The following is a 21159-nucleotide window of genomic DNA, read 5'->3' as shown; positions in this document are numbered from 1 at the left end:
GACATCAGCTGACTGTTGGGCCTTTATTTATTCCCTCCGTTTGCCTCGCCCTTTGTCGAAAATCGATTTTGAATAATGTTGGTCCTCCCTTATAGCAGCCAATCGTGTCTGCTTGTTCACCGTACAGCAATCTTTGAAGTGCTCCCCGGGGGGGGGGGGGGGGGGGGGGCAAGACTGGAGGTGAATGTGTGTGTTGCTGGGGGGGAGGTGGTCTCTATCCCTGCCTTCTTCACACATCTGTATTTAGACCATCCAAGCTGGCAGCCACTTTATTTATATTTAAAAAAAAAAAAAAGTTGTATGTAAAGGCAGACTCATAAGATGGATCTTGTAGCGTGTGTTTGAAAAGGAAAGCAAAAAAAAGTAGATGGGGTATACACTTAAATAAAACACTGGTATGTTTCAGCATGTATCCTCTTCCCTTCCTTCCATTCTCTTTTCATCCTTCATTTCATTCAATCGCAGTTTTCCTGTTCTTTTCTCCCCATCTTGCCTTTTGCGACTTCTTTCCCCTCTTCTTTCCTTCTTTTCATACCATCATTGCCTCCTTCCTTCCGATTCATCGGCTTTCCTTCCTCTCTTCATTTAGTCCTTTCTTCCTACCTTTCTCCCTCCCTTCAGTCTTTCCGTCACCCTTCCTCCATTTCATTTTTCCATCCTTCCTTTCCCCCTCCCTTTCTTTCTTCCTTTTTTCATATCCGTTTCCTTTTTTCTACCTTCCAACCCTTCCTTCATTCTTTCCTTTTCCTCTCTCTTCTTTCCTTTCATCCAGTTACTTCCCTTCTAGCCAGCATTCCTATTTACATTTCCTTCATTCCGCCTTTCATTTCTGTCAGACATCCTTCTTTCTTTCCTTCCTCCCTTACTCTGTTCCTTCTTTCCTCTGATCCATCCATCTTCCCAAACTCCCCTTTCTCAGTCTTTCCTTCCTTCTTTTCATATCGTCTATATTCTTCATTCCTTCCATCCTTCCTGGCTTTCCCATTTCTCCTGTTCGTCCTTAAGTTAATGTAAAATATGTATACCTACCTTTGCCCCCCCCCCACCCACCTGTGTATTATACGGTATAGGTGAAATTACCATTTTGGTATTGGTTGTGCCAATGTGAAAGCGACATTCCTAACCAGAAATGATGTGTAAAGTCACTTGTTCGTATAGTGGTTGTAAGGTTTAGAATGTGTCAGAAGTCCAGGTTTTTGCTAGTGTTGCCGGTTAGCTCGTTTCTGTTGTGATTGCGGTCTAGCCCCGCCCTCTCGAGGCGTGCGGGGACAACGAATCCAACACACGTTTCGAGGCGAAAGGCGGGCGGGGGGCACGAAAAGGAGGAAGGAGAAGCTCACAACTTGCCCTCCCGCCGCCGGTGGGCCGCCGTGTTTTGTGCCTGCTCGTCCTCCGTTAACAAGATGCAGGTGGAGGACATGGAGGTCCCTTTGCTCAACAACCTCAACGACAACGGCGACAGGCTGAGGTCGAAAGGGAAAGATGTGTTCAAGGAACAGCAGAAGGAGTCCGAGGTAGGTAACCCCGAGAGAGACGTTCGCGTCCGTCGGAAACAACAAGATTTGGGGTGTTCTACCGTGACGTAATTGTTGCTGGGGAGCGTTTTTTTCCGGTACGGCTGAACGTCCCTTTTTCCGCGGCTGTCTGGAAAGTATGCATGCAGACAGACGCACTTGAGGTTATTTTGGCAAGCGGCTCCTAAAAATAACCCCGCTCGTAATCCTGCAGCGTTGCTCAACGTGGAGACTGCAGGTGGTGAAATGTGGCCGCTTGCTGCATGGCTGACATCTCATATTTACATTGGTTCATCGTGAATTCCACACTATTGCGGCTTGTCATTGAGCATTCATTTGAATCTGAACAGCGTTTTGCCTTATGTGCAATACTGTACCTTGCTGGCCCACCTCTTGTCAGTGACATTTTGACCAGGTTTCAACATCGCAAAGGTCACATGATTATTTAAAAGGCCTTCAATTATGAACGATAATGGCAAATCCTGCACTGGACGTTACATTTTATAATTGATCATTTGAGTAAGTTGCACATATTTGTATATTTAACAGAATTACCAAAAAAAAAAAAAAAAAAAAACTAACAACCTCTAGTGCCTCTTCAGTGAGTTGTTTTGGTTAAAAAAAAAAAAAGCTTCCCAGATCTTACATTTTTTTTTAAATTTAATTGTATTTTTTTATAATTTGTGATTGTTTTGTAAATGTTGGATATTTAATTTAAAAAAAGTTTTAGAAATCCTTAATACCTCTGAAATTAATCAATGTTTTCATTTTATAAAAATTTTTATTTTTATAATCTAATTCATTATTTTGTTAGATACTGTTTAAATAATGTTTCTACTGCCTCTGTAATTATTTTGTGTTTTGATTTTAAAAAAAAAAAAAAAAGTTCTGGATCTCACATTTTTTTCATTTTGTTTTTTATAATTGGATTGTTTTAGTCTTATGTTTAAAAATGGGGTTACATTTTTAAATGCTCCTCCTACCTATGTAGTGAATGTATGTTTTTGTAAAAAAAATCCAGGATATTTAATTAATGAATTAAGTCAATTTTAATATTTTTTTATATTATGACTAATTATGATTTAATTACAAAGTAAGTAAATATTGAGGTTATTTTTAGAAACTTGTGGCTATGTAATTGATAGTTTTATGAAAACTCCAGGCTCTTTAATTTTCAGGTTATTTTTATAACGTAAGTGATTTTATTACTTTTGCCAATTTTTTTTTGTTTACTTTTTATATTTAGGATGTTATTTTTTGCAAATATTAACGTTTAAATTATTTTTATATCATTTCATAATGTAATTGATCATTTAAATACATTTTGTGTATATATATATATATATATTTGACATTTTATGAAAAGAAATTGATATCCTTTTCCACGCACCTCCCAATGCTTTATTTGTTGCTTTGCTCCATGGCAATGGAGGCAGCGTATGAAAGTGTCCTTTCATTGCTCTCCAAATGAGCATGCTTTCTAGAACAAACTTAATGTTCATCCCCTCATACAAAGAAATAAAAAACACTATATACATTTGGGGGGTCATTTTACTTTGTGCTAAAACAGTGTTGATGCTGATACCGTCTGGCCTCTGCAGCGTTTAAACCTATACAGCACTTGCAGCTCATTCACTCAAGGGGCTTTCTTGTGTCAAGTGTTGTCTGTGTGACATATGTCCACAGGAGAGTGTGTGTGTGTGTGTGTGTGTGTGTGTGTGTGTGTGTGTGTCTTGACTGCATGCCCAGTTTGTGCACGCTGATGTGCTCGAGTGAAGCGTCTGTGCCTGTATAGAGCCAGGAAACCAACTTGATATAATTTCAATCCTCAAATAGTCATTTTAGTCTGGCTCTTATTTTATTTATTTTTTTTACCCCTACTTTACTGATATTACATTACATGTCAGAATTGTACCCATTTCTAGTAATACTTTAGTCATTGAAATGAGTAGAAAGGCCATTTTTTAAAAAAATCCATTAATCGTTTAGAGACCTTGCTTAAAATAGATTTTCAGCAGTAAATTACCGATTTCTGTAATCCTCCATGAAAGCAGACTGCCTTTGTGTTGAATACAAATAAGATTTTTGCAAACTTCTGCTGTTTCTGAATTTTTGTACTGTCAATTTGTAATAATATCCTGTTTTGTTTAATAAAGGGATTGGGGGGAAAATAAAGTTTTGAATCCGATTAATAGAAAACATAAACCACAGATTAATTGATTATTAAAAATATTGTTCATTGCATCTGCTTTTGCTTCTTAGCACTCATTTTCTTAGGACCCAAGGTTAGAAAAAAACAGAAATACTTGCACAAAAAGGAAAAATGAGAGCACAAAACACTTTCATTACAAGGTAACCACGGGAACTGACCGTGTCCTGATCTTGTGACATTAGCTGCCGCCCTCAAAATGTTCAACTCGTTATTGAGCCGTGACAGTTGACACCCCTGAGGTGCTTTAAAAAAAAACAAAAAAAAAAAAAAACATTCCAGGGCATTCAGCATAAACCTGAAAGTAATCTCGCCCCACCCAAAAGGTAAACGAAGAATCCTCCCCCTCCTCGTTTTTATTTCGTCATTTTCTATCATTAATGTCCTAATATCGGGAGAAGTGACCTGCATGCACGGTCTGTATGTTTGCACGTTTAAATTTGCATACAGAAAAAGCCGTACTGGAACCCGTTTGCATTTCCTGGAGCGGATGGACGCTCGCTTCACTTCTTTTTTTTTTTTACTTCATGCTACAATAAGAAATGCTTTTTAATCAACATTTTTTCACTTAAAATCTTTGTAAAAGCAGAATTTGTTGTATTTGAGCATGGTAGGTGTGGCAAAATGTGCGAAGCTTCTGTTGATGCCTTTTGTTCTCACCATTATTTACTACTTCCCTGGCAGAGCTCCTTGGAGTCTCCCAACCTGGAGTTTGAATACGGCGACACGGACACGCTCACGGCCGAACTCTCAGGTCGTAATTTTGACAATTCCCTTTCGAACGGGGGTGGGCAAAATGTGGCTTGGGGGCCCACACGCGGTCCACACTGAGCATTTACACGAGTCCAAAAGTCCTGTAATATTTGTTGCATTTGTTTTTCTGTTTTTCCTTAAAATTGCCGAATTAAAATAGGTTGCTTCATTTAAAATAAAATAAAAATCTGAGGAAATAAATTTATTTATTGTAAATGCTAAAACAAAATAGTCAGAGTTACATCCTTTGTCTATATCTATTTTAGTAATTATTTTCAACGTTTCAATTTTCAAAAATAATTTGGATTAAGTAATTGGTAATTAGTTATACATAATAAAAGATGAAGTTGTTTTATTTATTATTATGTAAATTCATGTAAATTAAATAAAGAATTAGTAAAATAAGCAATTTCACATAAACATTTAAGTGTTTTATTTTATTACATAATTCGACCATTAGTTATACATAATACAATTTCCAAAAATATATTATAATTGGTTAATTAATAAAAAATACTTGATGGAAAATTAGTCATTTTATTTACTCATATAATTGGTTCATGTATGTGAAATAAAGAATAGTAAAACAAACAATTTTACCGAAACATGTAAGTTTTTATTTTTTTTATTACATAATTGGTTAATAACAAAGGGTAAAATTGAAAAAAAGATTCTTTATTAATTTAAAGAGTTTATCATTTTAAATTATGCAATAAAATAAATGTATAGAAATCAAACTATGACTATGAATAAATATATAGATTTACATCAATTATTAAATTATGTTTCATTAAATAATTGGTTAATTGTTATTGATACATGTGGACATGCAATTATACAGGTATTTATATTCATATATGTTTAATAATTTGTATAATTATAAATAAAATGCGAACATTTTGACAAATATTTTATTAAAACACTTCGACAAATCACTGGGCCCATCTGCAAATTTTATAAATAAGATGTGGCCATTGAGCAGAAACATTTTCCCACCCCCGCCTTAGAATTTGTGGAAGAATGCTGTCGCCAAGCCAATAAATACATATATTGAGGAGTATTGTGTTGCACATATAATCACCCAGAGTAAATGGTAGCTGTTAACCACCCCCCTCCCAAAAAAAAAGACCATTAATCATACAAATTTGCACGTTGACGTTGTCTTCTGTAGTGTATTCCTACGGACTTAATTTTCGACACTGACACACGGTGATGAAACCCTGACTGACGGGTGTTATTAAACATGTAAAGTTGTTCAGCAGTCTGTGTCGCGAGTGAGAGAAAGCATCCGTTTGCCTCCAAGCGCAATGTGTTGCCTGCGGTTTTTGCTCACATGTTCATTGTGGTCCTTTCCAGAGCTTTACAGCTACACAGAGGAACCGGAGTTTGCTCGGAACAGAGATTACTTTGAGGAGGACTTCAGAAGCCATGGTACTGTCTGTGTTTTAGGAATGTGGCCAACACCCATGCCATATTTCTTTCCACCCCCACCCACCCCCATGATTTGTGCTCTTAAGCCGATTTGGTGTCAGATGATGGTACCCGGCACATCAAAGCGCTGCTTCTTTTTAAGCTGTTGGGAGGTGAGGAAATGAATATCCTCTTTTATGCAGTGTAGATGGAAGGTTTTGGCCAATCAAACCACGCAAAGACTAAGCTACAGTAATACCATCAGTTATTACTTTGCAACTCAGTTCTCATTTAATTTATCAAGACATTTTGGACTATTTCCTTGTAATCTGGGAACAGTTTTGGAAGGGGAAAGCATGGTGTGCCTCAAGGGAGCGCTTTAAGTCCTCTTTTATTTTCTGTGTTTACAAATGACGTACCATTATTACGAAATAAATCTAGACTGGTTTTGTATGTTGATGATTCTATGATGCACAGTGCAGCTCCTCAGACGGGTCGTCCTCTGCCTATACTGTTCTGCAGAGAGAGAGCGCACATTTACGTGTCTGTGTATGTGGGTGTGTGCTCGCGCACTGCACGTCACTCATACGATAGATATTTGACAGCGTAATCATAAATCTGGCGGTTAAATAGTTCCCAACGCATTCCTGCCATCAATGACGGAAGTTAACGTTGCGAGGCGTTTTATTCCAGATTCTTACCGCACAAAAGAAAAGGTTGTTTTTCAGTGCACTGTTATTTCATTTACCAGAAGGGCAGTGTTTTCATTTTGGACTCAAGTTGGTAAACGCCCGTTAATCATGGAGATGACATTCCAGACCCACCTGTAAGAAGACTTGCGTCTTTTCCTTGTCAACCTATCCTGTTAGTCATCAAAACAATGAAAGTTTCACTATTTTGTGCACCATCTGGGGGCGAGGATGTATGTTGAAGTGACTTGAGGGGTTTCACTTTGACTCGAGTAGTGTTTTGCCACCATCTTCGGCAATTGCCCACACAGATTTTCGCTATTTATGGCAGGTCCATATCCCTTTGAATATCAGTGGTTCACTGTAATACTACTACTAATAATAATATATACATCATTTGTTAGTCCCTTCCCAGGGTTCCAAGGAACAGTATTTCACAGGGATATCAGGATATATAGATAGGAGGTGTCCTTGAAAATAACCTTCCTGTGTCGTCCGCCCCGCAGCCCGAGGCAGACGGTGGATCGATCTGAGCGCGGGCGAGCGGCGTACGTACGTGATGAGATTACTCGACGCGTTAGAGGTGACTGACCGGGACAAGCGGCTTAAAGTGGCCCGGGCCATCCTCTATCTTGCTCAGGGTATGTAGGCCCCAGCACGTCGAAATAATTGCTTATTGTTGAATCAGGCTTTCTGCGTTTTAATGAAAAAAAAAAAAAAAAAATTCTTACTTTTTTTTTTTTTTTTTCCAGGGGTGTTCGACGAGTGCGACACCGAGGCGGACTTGCTCCGCTGGTCCAGGCACAACGTCTTCCTCCTGTATGACATGGGCATCTTCACAGCCCTACTGGAGCTTCTCAGCATGGAGATAGAGTGAGTAAGAAGCCCAGGAAAAAGCCTGAATATCATTAAGAGGGATTGGTTACAATAAGACTGACTAAGGCACCTTTTTTTTTTTTTTTTTTTTTTTAAATATATATATTCTTTAAAAAAAAAAAAAAATGTTGTCCTGCATGTTTTAAAAGGAGAGAATATGCAAAAATGAATTGGTATGTGTTTTGCAGTAACAACCAAGCATGCAGCAGTGCGGTGAGAAAGCCCGCCATCTCCCTTGCAGACAGCACAGAACTTAGGTGAGGAATATTGGCACTTGCACACAGTTATTTAGTTTTGTCAAAATCCAATTTTATACATCTATATACTCGCTCACACACGTGTAAAAAGGTGCATCTCAATAAATTTGAATGTCCTCGAAAATTGCATTTATTGCAGTAGTTTAATTCCTAATAGTAAAATTCATGCAGACTCATGAACTCAGTAGACATACAAAATTCCTACTGAATTTCAAAATTACAAATCTTTTCCAATGTTTCTAATGTAATATTTTGATTTCTTGAGATGGTGGATTTTGGGTTGTCTTCAGCTGTGAGCTATAATCACCAAAAGTATAAGAAATAAAATCCTGTCAAATCATTTCACTGTTTGTGAAGTAATCTTTGTAATGAGTTTTACTTTTTTTTTTTTTTTTTCTTCCCCACGATATTCGAGTTTATTGCACCGAAGTCGTTGCAAGCTCGCCCACCCACACGCATTGGCCCATTCTACCAAATAATTTCACATTTTGTTGACCTGTGCAATTTACAAGTAATTTCAGGCTCCAGGAGAAGATTTATGCTTTATTGCTGCGGCAAAATAAAGGCGACATAACGATTATTTTTGCACGGTGCTTTATCGCATAAACAATGCTCTAAGCAGCCATTATTGCACTGCTTGCATGTTCATTGTTTCCCATTTCCAAATCCTTGTTTCTCTCAAGAGTGTTGCTCAGCATCATGTACCTGATGGTGGAGACCATTCGAGTTCAAACGGAGGACGACGCACCGCAGCTGGAGAGCGGCCAGGGAGGCCTTCAAGAACGAGCTAGGTGGGTAGAAGAAAAACAATAAAAAATAAAATCTCCTTTTCACCAGATGTCAACTTCTAAAATAGTTTTCCCTTCACACGACAAAAACAATCGCAAGCGTAACATTTATAGAAAATGCTGTGCCGTATTGATAAGTGCTGTGCTGCTTTTTGGACCGATTATGTCAAATTTGATCAAATCCTGCAGCACACCTGACCCATATCGGTTGGGAATTGTGTTACTGAGCCACTTCTATCCCACTCAGGCGCACCCATGTACAACGGCGAGCCGTTTTCCCTGCTCCTCTTCTCCATGGTGACCAAGTTTTGCAGCATGAGCGCACCGCATTTCCCCATGAAGAAAGTGCTTCTTCTCTTATGGAAGACTCTCCTGGTTAGTACTCCAATGCTCATTAATTCGAAAGATCTTCCCAGTAGGGTGGCGTTTCACAATGTATCCCACCAGGAATTCGCTGAGTACACTAAAAGGCAGCTCTACTTCCTCATCCGCGTTTCCCAGTTCACCTTGGGGGGCTTCGAGGAGCTGCAGGAGATGAAGGTGCAGGGCCGCGAACACCTCAAGCTGCCCCCCCTCCCCGAGGACAGCATCAAGGTGGTGAGGGCCATGAGAGCCGCCTCGCCGCCCGCCTCCGCCATGGAGCTCATCGAGCAGCAGCAGCAGCAGAAAAGAGGGCGGCGCAGTCGCAGGGTACAGGAACGCCCGCGCGCGCGCACACAAAACCAACACTGGGCACACACACACACACGCATAGAGTACAGTGAACCCCCACCTATTTGTGATTTGTTATTCACGAATTGACATCATCAAAATGTTTTTTTTTTTTTTTTTTTTTTTTCCTGCGGAGCCTATCCCCGACTATTTGCTGAAAAACCTTTTCACAGTTTTTCTGCTTTTTCTAAAACGCCCTCTGATTCTGCCAAACCTTTGTCGAAATCCGAAAGTAGGAGTCGGTGTCAAGGAAGTACAGATGTACTCAAATGACTGTTATCACAAATCGACTGCCTTGAGTCCATTCTAGCCTTCCCAAAACACCCAGAACTGTTGTAGTTTTTTCTTCTTCTTCAATAAATAGCATTGTACATTGTACATCCGGTTATAACATAATAAAATACAATGTAAAGAACTGAAATATTTTAACTTATTAGCTACATTTTTTAATTTCACGGAACTTAATCTTCACTTTTTTGTTGTTTCCTTTTTCGCCACGCTTTCCTCACTTTTGATTGATTGCTTTGTAAACAAAAAAACATACATGAAAAAAAGGGGGGGGGGGGGGGACCGAGCACGGGCGACAGCGAGAAAATGAAAGGGATTGGTGCCCCTAAAAATGTTGAGAACTGCCTATTTTCATATTTTAAACCATAAATATACCACAAACTATAATCCTAAAATACTTAATATCATTTCAAACTTCCACTCACAACCCAAGCTAAAGTTAGCACCCTAACCCTAACCCCCCCCCCCCCCCCCGCCATACAATGCTTGTCTTAGTCGAGATTTATCATTTCAACATACTTCCTTTACACCAATTACTACTTTCCTGTTTAGACAGGGCTTTGGCGACATCTTATGGGATCTGAGGGCATTTTAGAAAGAACACAAATGAGTTTTTCACCAAATAGCTAGGGATAGGTTTCACATGAATAGAGAATACAATATGCGGGGGATTCCCTGGGGAGAAAGATTGTTTGGCCAATTTTAACTAACAGCATAAGCACCATCGTTCGCGCTAATACACCATAAACACTTACCAGAGACTAAGAGTTCATTTTTTTTTTATTTTAATTTTTTTTCTCTTCATTCCTTGAAAACGATCCTTTTCTAACTCATCGAACAATAACAGGGCCGAAAGGAGGCTTGCGCACAGGCTCGCCCTCTAACTGCCCTCATGGTGTCTCATTGCCCCTCTTCCTTGTGTCCCCACAGAGTGCCTTTGTTGATAGCTTGGAAGGAGACAGTCCCTTTCCCAAGAAGCAGGTCTTTACCCGCAAATTCCCTCTTTTCATTTTTTTTTCTGCATTGAGCATCTTTTTTTGGTTGCACTCCTTCCCCTCACCTCCCTTTGTCTTCCTCCCGCTCACCTCTTGCCTTTTTCCTCCCTTTCTCCTCCTGTGGTTTAACCTCATACGGTCACGCCGGGATGCACCACCACCGAAGTCAATTAGCAATTTTTTTCACTTTATAATTAATGACGTGTTTCCACTGAGCAGCACCGTTCTTGTTCAATGGAATTGGCCCCAAAATATTAAAATCTGGATTAATACTGACACTTCTGCAAATTATACGCATATTTTAAAAATGTATCACCGGTAGTCATCTCATGGGACAATGGGTAGATCGTCTACCCATTGTCTGCTGCGTCATGTCGCTGACGTTTTTTCTCTCGTCCTCAATCAATGGATGAAAAGGTTTTTGATGTTGAGAGACACAACATCTGAGCAAAATTACGACTATTTAAATTATACATCTGTGATAAAGCAAAGCACGACATATCGACAAAATCATACCACAAAAAGCTCATTGAAAACCTTTTTCGAATCAGTTATAATTCATATGCAAGTGGGTCATCATTTTAAAGGGTGCTCGAGAGCTATTTGGTATTTGATTTAGTGATTTAGGGAGTCACTTTTCCTCCAACGACAGGAACATTTTGTCTCAAAATTTCTTGTGGTTTTGGACCCAAAAAAAAAATGACCCCCATTTCTGGATTGTCCCATCAGTCAGTTTGGTACCCTTCACAACACAAAGCGTACGGCTTTAAGAAAAACGTTTGAGTGGTCTTGGCGGAGCTCTTCATCCTCCTCCGTCCCCCTTCTCCTCCTTTGCGTTTCGGGGTTATCTATTCTCTCTTTCCAATTATTCCAACTCCATTGTGTCCCACTGCCGCTCTATTCATCTCTCTTCTTCTTCATCCTCGTCCACCTGCTCAGTCCGGAGTTTTGAGATGCGGGGCCGCCTTGCCGGCTTGTTGTCTTTGGCGCCGGTGCCACCGGCCCATGAAGACGGTCGTAGCATCCTCCTCCCGCCACCACCTCCGCCACCACTATGTAGTGTCCATTGCATTGCTCCCTCCAACACAATCACGCACTGTACACACTGAAGTAGGGGGTCATTAAAATGCATTCATCAAAGAGGTTACCTTCTGATTTGAAGTTTTTGTTTTTTTTTGGGCATTTGGGTGACAGTCTACCTCCTTGATGGGTGTCAGTGAATGCAGTCGACCCCGCCAGGGGAAAAAAAAACAAAAAACACTCCACATAGCGGAGAATGGCTTCTTCATACAGCAGAGAATGTCCTTGTCGTCTTCTATACGACAGCCTCCTCAACGAGTCCCAGCGCCACACCATCCACCGCACCACCTCCGCTAACGTCCACAGCGCTGACTCATGCCTGATTGCTTGCACTACTGCCACACTCATTCATCGTAGCGACGCCGTGTCGAGCCCAAATGTGTGTGTGCGCCTGTGTGCGCGTGCGAGTGCTTTGTTTGCAGTATTAATGTACATGTGTGGTAAGTTGAATCAGAAATGACGCGAGTGCTAGCAAGTTTTAATTTTGGGACAGAATGGAATAGCTCATAGTGGTTTTGTACTTATTTTGAAATTGTATTTTTTTTTCAGACTATTTATTACTTATTTTATTTTGATACATTTCTTCTTGTACAACTGCACAAAAACAATTACAATAGATTTTCCTCAGGCGCACCTACCTTTGGGCAGTTTTGTCCATTCCCTATCTGGAAATGATTAAAAAGTGAAGCACTGCATCTGGAAAGTATTCACAGCGCTTCTCTTTTGCCACACTTTGTTCTTCCAAAATGGATTTTAAAAAAATTCGATGCCTAACCCCACTTAATGACATGTTTTTTTCTTTTTTGCAATTGTCTGAAAAACAATGTTGGTGGATTAAAGAAATCATCATAAAAAAACAAAGAACATGTAGTACTCACATCCTTTGCCACGAAGGTCAAAATTGAGCTTTGGTTCCTCCTGCTTCTTCTCATCATCTTGGAGATGAAGTTGTCACATAAAAAGTAGAACAAGTGAAGCGCCGTGATTACTTCCTGGATATACTGTCGAGTAAATGTTCTTCCAGTCTGGATGCAGTCGACCTACTTAAGCATTAATACTAGAAAGCTGTACATAAAATATTCGGGCAGTATGATCTTAACTTGAGGCAGCATGAAGACTGAAAGTACTTGTTCTCTCATGGCTACGCTTGCATACACATTTACCTATTTGTGGCAAAAAGTGTGTAAAAGTGCTTTGTTATCATGCTTCCTGCCCCCGTCAGCCGCTGGTCAAGCAGGACAGCCTGGACACGTACAACGAGCGGGACACGTACAACGAGCGGGACCCGTTCAAGAACGACGACGTCCGCGACGAGGAGGAGGACCCCGACGACGGTGACAGCGGCATGGAGGGCGAGGTGGACCTTTTGGACCGCGACGTCATCATCCAGCCGCCGCCCCCGCCCCCGCCTCTGCGGCCCCCCACCGAGAGAGTGAACTTCCCCAAGGGCCTCCCCTGGGCCCCGAAAGTCAGGTTGCTATTACAGCGCTCAGTTATTTGAAGACATTTTCTTGCTTTTAAAGGGGAATGCTTGCATTTAGCTGCTTTTGGCTGGCACTGTCACACCCGAAATCTGCATGTGTAAAGATAACATTTCAAAAACAAATGTCTTGTAATATTTGTTAAATTAGCTGTTTTTCCCACTAAAATTGAGTTACTTAATATATTTCTTGAATTCATTTAGTTCATTAAACATTTGTTTTGTGGATGTATTGTAACTAATACAATTGTTTCGAAATTAGTACCTTTTTACCTTTTAACATTTATTGATGGGACAAAAGAATAGGTTGACCACAGTTAATAAATAATCAAATTAGCTGATGAAATTGAAAGTATTTCATGTTTTTTTTTTTGTTCATTCGCTTATCTCCTTAAATAATTTGGGATTTCTTATTGTAAATCCAAAATATTCATTATCGGGCGTGATTTTACCGATTTCCTCGATTCGCGGCCGAGCTCGGCCCCTGTCCGTATCCCTTCTCAGTATGCGAGCATGATACATCGTGACTGTTTCCTGTGTACGTGCAGGGAGAAGGACATCGAGCACTTCCTGGAGACCAGTCGGAACAAGTTCATCGGCTTTACCCTCGGAAAGTCGGTATTCAGCCACCAGAATCTAGTGATTGCATTGAGGCTAAAGCTCTCCTATGCCAAGACTCTAGCTTAGGTTGGCTGCGAATTGTGTTGCAGTGACACCGAGACCCTTGTGGGCCTTCCTCGACCCATCCACGAGAGTGTGAAGACTCTTAAACAAGTGAGCGAGGGACTCTTTGTCTCTGAACGATTCTCAAACCTTTTACACCTTAAAAAAAATACTTGACTCCTTTTAAATGTGGATTCAATTAAAATGTATTCCACAAATTGCAGCTAAATGTTGACAAATTGTTCAAAAGACTAAATACAAAGCTATTGCACATAAAACTGAATTGTAGTGAAAAATGAACTAAAAAATACTCTGCCATATGCTTTTGTCTGTCTCCTGCAGCACAAATACGTGTCCATCGCCGAAGTGCAGATGAAACGCGAGGAGGAGCTCCAACAGTGTCCACTGAGCTTGGTGACTTTGCTTATAAATCTCTTCATTTCCATGTACGCCGTTCCCCCTGCTGTATCTCACCCGCCGCTGCGCAGGGCGAGGAGGAGGTGGAAGAGACGCCTGCGGAGGTGCTCTACCTGGGCATGCTTCCAAACCTCTCGCAATACGTGGTGAGTTTTATTCACGTGGAAATCGACGGCATGACGTGATCAAAATGGTGAACGTCGGACAGCGCCGTCGGTAGCGGTTAGCATCTCCGCCTCGCAGTCCTGAGGTTCGGTTATCCCTCATCCAAAAACGTGCATACTCGGTTCACTGAAGACTCGCGATTGTGTAAATGTAGTTTGTCCAACTGTGTAGCTGAGAAGAAAAATAAATGACATAGGTCCCATTTTGTTTCAAGAGTTTGGATAAGGTAGTCCTGCGTCCTTCAGGTTTTAATGGCAGATTTGTTTGAAATGTCATTTAAAAAAAAAAAAAAAAGTCATTTATAATTACTGGCTGCCTCTTGCCCAGTGTCAGCTGGGATAAACTTCGACTCACCCACTACCCTAAATAGGACCGGCGCTACAAATGGATGACCGGCTGGTGAAATGAAAGTTTGCTTGTTATTTTTTTGGGGTTCAGATCGCCCTGCTTAAGCTGCTATTGGCCGCGGCACCGACCTCCAAAGCCAAAACGGACTCCATTAACATCCTCGCCGATGTGCTGCCCGAGGAGATGCCGTAAGTGCGCACACCGACTTGTATTTTGCGGGAGCTTTGTGCGCTAATGAGGTGAATGAATAAATACATTGAATTAAGCAATTTTAGAAAAGGAGCTAAATGTGTTGTGTACGGGAAACTCATTTTAATAGTTAATCATCCATTGTTCTAGTTTAATGTTCATGTCATCATGATTTTATAAATAAATGCTAAAATGGACATGTCAATGTTTCATTTGATGAAGTTTTGAACTCTTATGTACAATAAATGTTGCAACTATTTTTGAGGCGATACTGTAAATACATCAAAATTCATCAAATTCAATTAGAATAACCAATTTTCGGGGGAAAGAAATGGCTCGATCAACCCACCAAATATTACAGGCCTCTCGATAGTGCAAATGCTTGTCTTTTGATTCAGCGATGAACACGGTATCTGCTGTCGGTGCGCGTTCGCTTGCCTGAAGGCGGTAACTTGTGCGTTTGCGTTTCCATCCAGAATCACGGTCCTCCAGAGCATGAAGCTGGGCATCGATGTCAACCGGCACAAAGAAATCATCGTCAAGGCCATCTCGGCCCTGCTGCTGCTCCTCCTCAAACACTTCAAACTCAACCACGTCTACCAGGTTACGCCAGCGCATCGCCCTCACGCTTATGCTCCCCTCCCGCTCGAGAGCACGTGACCTCGCCTCCCCCGGCCTCTCTCCCGTCCATTCCATTTGCTGTGATTACACGGTTCGACCTGCTATTGCTTCCGTTCAATCATTCCTTCAATCTCTCCCAATCCCTTGCATCAGCCCGGTACGCCAGCAGACTGCGATATTCTGTTCGCTGCAGCGTCTTTAAGCTGCGAGCATTCTGTTTGGTCGTTGTCCAATAAGATATAGTGGCCCAACTGACAAAGTAGTTTTCTTTTCATCTTATTGGACCATGCCAGTATGCCAGCATGCAGCGTTTTTGTTGCTAGGAGTAAACATTTCTGTACTTTTTTTTTTTTTGGTTTTGTTTTAAATAGGCTCCCCTTTAAAGTTAACGTAACAGCGCCCTCTGCTGCCAGGTAGAGACTGCACGGCCACTGCAGCAATTGGAATTGACCCAACGTGCAGTCATGTACTAATTATAGTCAGAAATATGACGCAAAACTTAAATCATCTCCTCCTCCAGTTTGAGATCGTCTCCCAGCATCTGGTGTTTGCCAACTGTATCCCACTCATCCTCAAGTTCTTCAACCAGAACATCATGTCTTATATCAGTGCCAAAAACAGGTAGGAGAGAGAGAGAGAGAGAGAGAGAGATAGAGATATATATATATATATATATATATATATATATATATATATATATATATATATATATATATTGAATCCCCTTCCCTGCTAATGTGCACCGCACGCACTAACAGCATGGCTGCCGACAGAGGAGCCAGTTTACCAATGCAAAATTCTAGCAGCCATTACAATCACAAGTCAGATTTTAATTCAAGGCCGTATCGCATCTTGTTTTTGTTTTCTACGCAAGCATTTGTGTGTTGGACTTTCCCCACTGCGCCGTCCATGAGATGCCCGAGCTCACCGCCGAGAGCCTGGTGAGTCCACACACCTGCTCAAGCCTCAGTGGATGAAACTCAAGGGAGGGGGGGGGAAAAAAAAAAAAAAAAAAATAAGTCACTCTGTTGTGGTGTATGTTATGCGTTATCAGGAGGCTGGAGACAACAACCACTTCTGTTGGAGGAATCTCTTCTCTTGCATCAACCTGCTCCGAATCCTCAACAAGCTGACCAAGTGGAAACACTCCCGGACCATGGTTAGATGCGATGCAATATATCTACAGGATATTGCTGTAACAACACATAAGGTCAGGGTCACTGCGCTCGAGATAACAGATGGAAATTCCCCACACTGATTGAGGCAGATTAACGGAGACAGATTCCGCAAGAGGGCAGATCATTCTGACCTGATCTCCAGTGTACTGTTAATCTCCTTTCGATAAAATCGAACTCATTCTCGGCCTTACCTTTGATTAGTTACACAAGATTATCAACAAAAGAACTGGAAAAAAAACTCCAGTCTAGTCCATACTGTAGAAGTCGACTACATGCACACCGCGCTCGCTTAATTCAATGGACATTATATGCGTCTTTCTTTTTGCACTAACTTTCTTCGGATTAATGGGGGAAAAAAAGAAATTTGGTAACCACGTGAACTGACGGTGGCCGCATGTCGGGAAGTTCACTTGTAAGTTGGGGCACTTGCAAGTCAAGGCGCCACTGCACTGAATGTAATTTTTTGCGACATTTTTGTTTTCTAATGGGGAAAAAAAAATAAAAGAGTCGGAGTTGAGAAACACTCGATGAAACCCACCTTGTTCTTTCTTCTGTCAGATGTTGGTGGTCTTCAAGTCGGCCCCCATCCTGAAGCGAGCGCTGAAGGTCAAGCAGGCCATGATGCAACTGTACGTGCTCAAGCTGCTTAAAATCCAGACCAAGTATCTGGGCCGCCAGTGGAGGAAGAGCAACATGAAGACCATGTCGGCCATCTACCAGAAGGTCCGCCACCGTCTCAATGACGACTGGGCGTACGGGAATGGTAAAGTCTTGCAGCAGGGCACAAACACAAAGTGCACACATACCCTCATTTGTCTCAATGATGGTGGTCACACATTTAAAATTCTGTTTTCATCGTAGAATTATCGTCAATTCTGTTTTCAAATTTGAAATAATCATAACTATTTTCATTTTCCTTCATTTACCAATGATTTAATTGAAAATTGAAAGTGTATTAGACAATTGTTTATTCCTACCAATATTTTGTTCTTTGTGAAAGGGTTTATTTTCATAATAAAATAATGACACTAATTTGTCAAAATGATGATTAATTTAAGTAGAGTTAATTAACAAAATATTTTTATCAGTTTACTTTACTGACATATTCTCAAATATGAATTTCATTTTTTAGAATTTATAATTAATTTTCCAATGTAAAATAGCAAAACTGATTTCTTCCTGATATTTTTCTTGAATTAAAAATGAAATGTATTCTCATTTTTAAATGTTATTTATGATGATTTCAATTATTGTTAACCAATGATTTCATTAAAAAGTGTTTGAGTATTTTATTTATTGACAATAGATAGATAAATGAATACATTTTTAATAGAGGGACAAATATTGCGTTTTAATTCCAAACGTGACGTCCACGTCCTCTAGATATCGACGCACGACCTTGGGACTTCCAAGCGGAGGAGTGCGCCCTGCGCGAGAGCATCGAGAAGTTTAACGGCCGGCGCTACGACAAAAACCGGAACGGCGACTTCGCCCCCGTGGACAACTGCCTGCAGAGCGTACTGGGTCAGCGCGTGGACCTGCCCGACGACTTCCACTACAGCTACGAGATGTGGCTGGAGAGGGAGGTGTTCTCGCAGCCCATCGAGTGGGAGGGCCTGCTCCAGGAGCCGTGACGCCGAGGAGCGCAGTGAAAGACGTGCCTATGACTACTTTGAACACACACGGACGGGCGAGGCGGCCGAGAACTGAGGTAGCGTTTCCTAAGAACGGTGCCGCCGGACCTCCGGGGATCCGCAAGCTGTAGCTTTGGGGTCCACAAAATAATTACCCTTAAATTTGATGTTGTTCATTTTTAAAAAGAGCATACCTGCATGTGGGGACCAGCCTGCCAATAAAACAAACAAGCCCCGATATGATTGTGATGTATTATCACATCAATCGGGCACCCATGAATGAATAAAGTTATTTTTATTTATTTTGTTGGGAACAAAGGGTGTATAATTACAGGAATAAAGTCCTATTTTTTCCCCAAGAATATAGGTCTTTTTTTCCGTGAATAAAAGCATCGTTTCTGGAATAAAATGTGCAATATTACGAGAATGAAGTCATATTTTCAAATTCACTTGTTGAAATCTAAAGTTATTCCATCGCTAAATTTTGACTTTAATATCTTAATACAGATAACGACTACCTTACAAATATGACTTTATTCTCTAATACGGTGATTCCCAACCAGTGTGCCGTGGGAAATGATCAAATTTCTATTTATGCCAGTGAGACATAGTGACTGACAGAACAAATAAATGCTCTTCTATTAGACGACAGGACGTACATGCAGTAATTATTTATCCACTTTTTGTGACATTTTTGTTTGTTGGTGTGCTGTGAGATTTTTCAATTGTAAAATATGTGCTTTGGCTCCATAAAGGCTGGAAATCACTGCTCTAATGTTACGACGTCTTTGTTCTTGTGAAGATTATGACTTTTTTTCTCTCTGGAAAAAAAACTGCAACTGTATTCTTTTGTTTCGCTTTCAAAATATTGAAATGGCAATTATCTGGCGCAGCAACGATTACCATGAGTGGCCCATCAGTCGGCCGCTGGTTTTGCCGAGATTTCCAAATTTGAATCGCGGTTGCACGATGTAGCAACTAGCCAATAGATTTTTTTTGAAAGGTTTTAACCGAGTGAGATCCAGCTGGTGGCTACCAGCCAAGCCATACAAATACAGTATGAAAAGTATAATACATATGTTGTGTTTTACAAGAATACTTAACTATATTTATAATTGATAGCGTACCTATGGATGAAATAGCGAAGCTTGTGGCCAAAATGGACGTGAGCGATGCGTACAGCGCCAGGTCCATTCAAGTGAATGTCTCCAACTGTCTTTTTTTTTTTTGCCGGTGGTCGGGCCCAAGTCGGGCTCGGCCACATCCTCTAAAAAAAAATAATAATAATAATTTTAATTCTCCCTGGACCCCAAATTTTGGATTATCCCCGCCTAAGAAACATTTGGTAGCAACAACTTTTATGACTCCCATTCTTCTTCTGCACTCCTCCAATCTCTTGTTACCAGTGAGTTTCTTTTTATGTCCCCATTTTTATATTATGGGTGCTGGTTTGACTCGTTACTTGTTTGTATTAGTGTGTGGTGAACTTTCTAATCTAAAGCTGTACATTTCTCACATTTTATCTTCACAAAGCTTGTTGGTTTGTCAATGTGAAATTGGAAGGTTTTTTTGTGTGTGTGTTTTTTAGGTGGGGGTGCAGGACATTTAAATAGTTAAAACCATATGCAGTGTGTCCTAGAACGTGACATAATTTCAGTCTATTATTTGCAGTAAATAAATGCAAATATTTGGGCTAATTTTGTGAAATTATCTCAAGAAATGTAGATTAAATGAAATCAACTTTTTTTAGGGCACCCTGTGTAAATTAGGAACGTTGCCAAAACAACACAGCAGCTGTAGGTGGGGAAACTTAGGGTAATTGTTATTCATTTTCTACATGTTTTTGGACAAACAAAATGTGATATATTTTAAATCTCAGACTTGAGTGATGTCACAATTTGGGATGCTGATGAAGTGGGTTCCTCTCAATCTGCCCGACAACTGCACAATAAAATAATAAAATGAAAATAAAAACACCTCCAGTGCGAGCGGTTCGCTTCACAAGCACATTGTTGTCGCCACTAGTTTTTAATTTATTTTATAAATTTTCTCTACCAGACCTGCCAACAACGTGAGCTTCAGGGCAATGGTGGGCTTCACTGAAGCACACGCAAGCACAAAGCACAAACATGATTGTCAATGTGTCAGATGTTGTATTTTACCCTTATTTCAAAGAATTCTCTTTAAATTCCGATCCTTTTTGAATGTGCATGGCCGCTGTGCTTTTTTAAAAATGTTTTATTTGTTTTTGTTTGCTTGGGGGGAAATGTCTCAGAATAATAACATACTTGTAGAATCTCAGGTTTACACGGATACTATGTTGCAAAGCTTTTATCACTATTAGCTCCTGTACACTTGCACATTCTTATACTGAACATTCATAATCCCTCGCCTTGTTCCATTTGTGCCAAATATGAGTGGCATTTTTACTTTCTCACTCTTGCCTCCATTATGCCAAATGTGATTTATTTTATACTTCAAAACTGTACAGTCTATGAAAATAGACATTTATTGTATCAAGTAGAATATGTCAAGAGCGTTATGGTCATTTTCATGATGGATCGCCGAGGGGTTGTTCAGGGGTATGTGCAATTATGGATCAGCAGAGGCTTTATTTGAGTTATAAATACATAACATGACAGTTCCTTATTAAACAATATTTAAAAATACATCTTTGTGTTTGATTTGTGATACACACACAGTCAGCATTTATGACAAATCATGGGGAAAGGACAACACAAGCACTTGGAAGAAAAACATCCATGGTTTCTTTTCTCCTCATAATGCTCTCCAGTTTATGTGATGTCACCCTGATTTAGACCAGCCACTGTTTAAGGTCCCATTGATGCAAATTTTTAATTATAAACAAGCAAATGCATATTTATAGCATTTTT

At 40.4% G+C, this 21159-nt stretch overlaps 1 protein-coding gene across 1 annotated transcript; it reads left to right on the top strand.

Annotated features, from left to right (window-relative positions):
* Positions 1-153: 153 nt before the first annotated feature.
* On the top strand, positions 154-20914 carry strip2 (striatin interacting protein 2). The gene is given in 22 exon segments (XM_061668264.1): positions 154-1514; positions 4408-4477; positions 5833-5907; positions 7082-7216; positions 7328-7448; positions 7640-7708; positions 8392-8461; positions 8463-8499; positions 8744-8871; positions 8998-9186; positions 12793-13043; positions 13599-13664; positions 13761-13824; positions 14056-14127; positions 14202-14276; positions 14734-14831; positions 15309-15435; positions 15974-16074; positions 16328-16394; positions 16508-16612; positions 17190-17394; positions 18015-20914. Coding segments are annotated over 22 exon segments (2487 nt in total). The 5' UTR covers positions 154-1403; the 3' UTR covers positions 18266-20914.
* Positions 20915-21159: the final 245 nt, after the last annotated feature.

This window comes from Phycodurus eques, chromosome 22, assembly GCF_024500275.1.
Source record: "Phycodurus eques isolate BA_2022a chromosome 22, UOR_Pequ_1.1, whole genome shotgun sequence".
Lineage (NCBI taxonomy): Eukaryota > Metazoa > Chordata > Actinopteri > Syngnathiformes > Syngnathidae > Phycodurus > Phycodurus eques.
The sequence above is the reverse complement of the archived record's forward strand: the minus strand, read 5'-3'. Positions and strand labels throughout refer to the sequence as shown.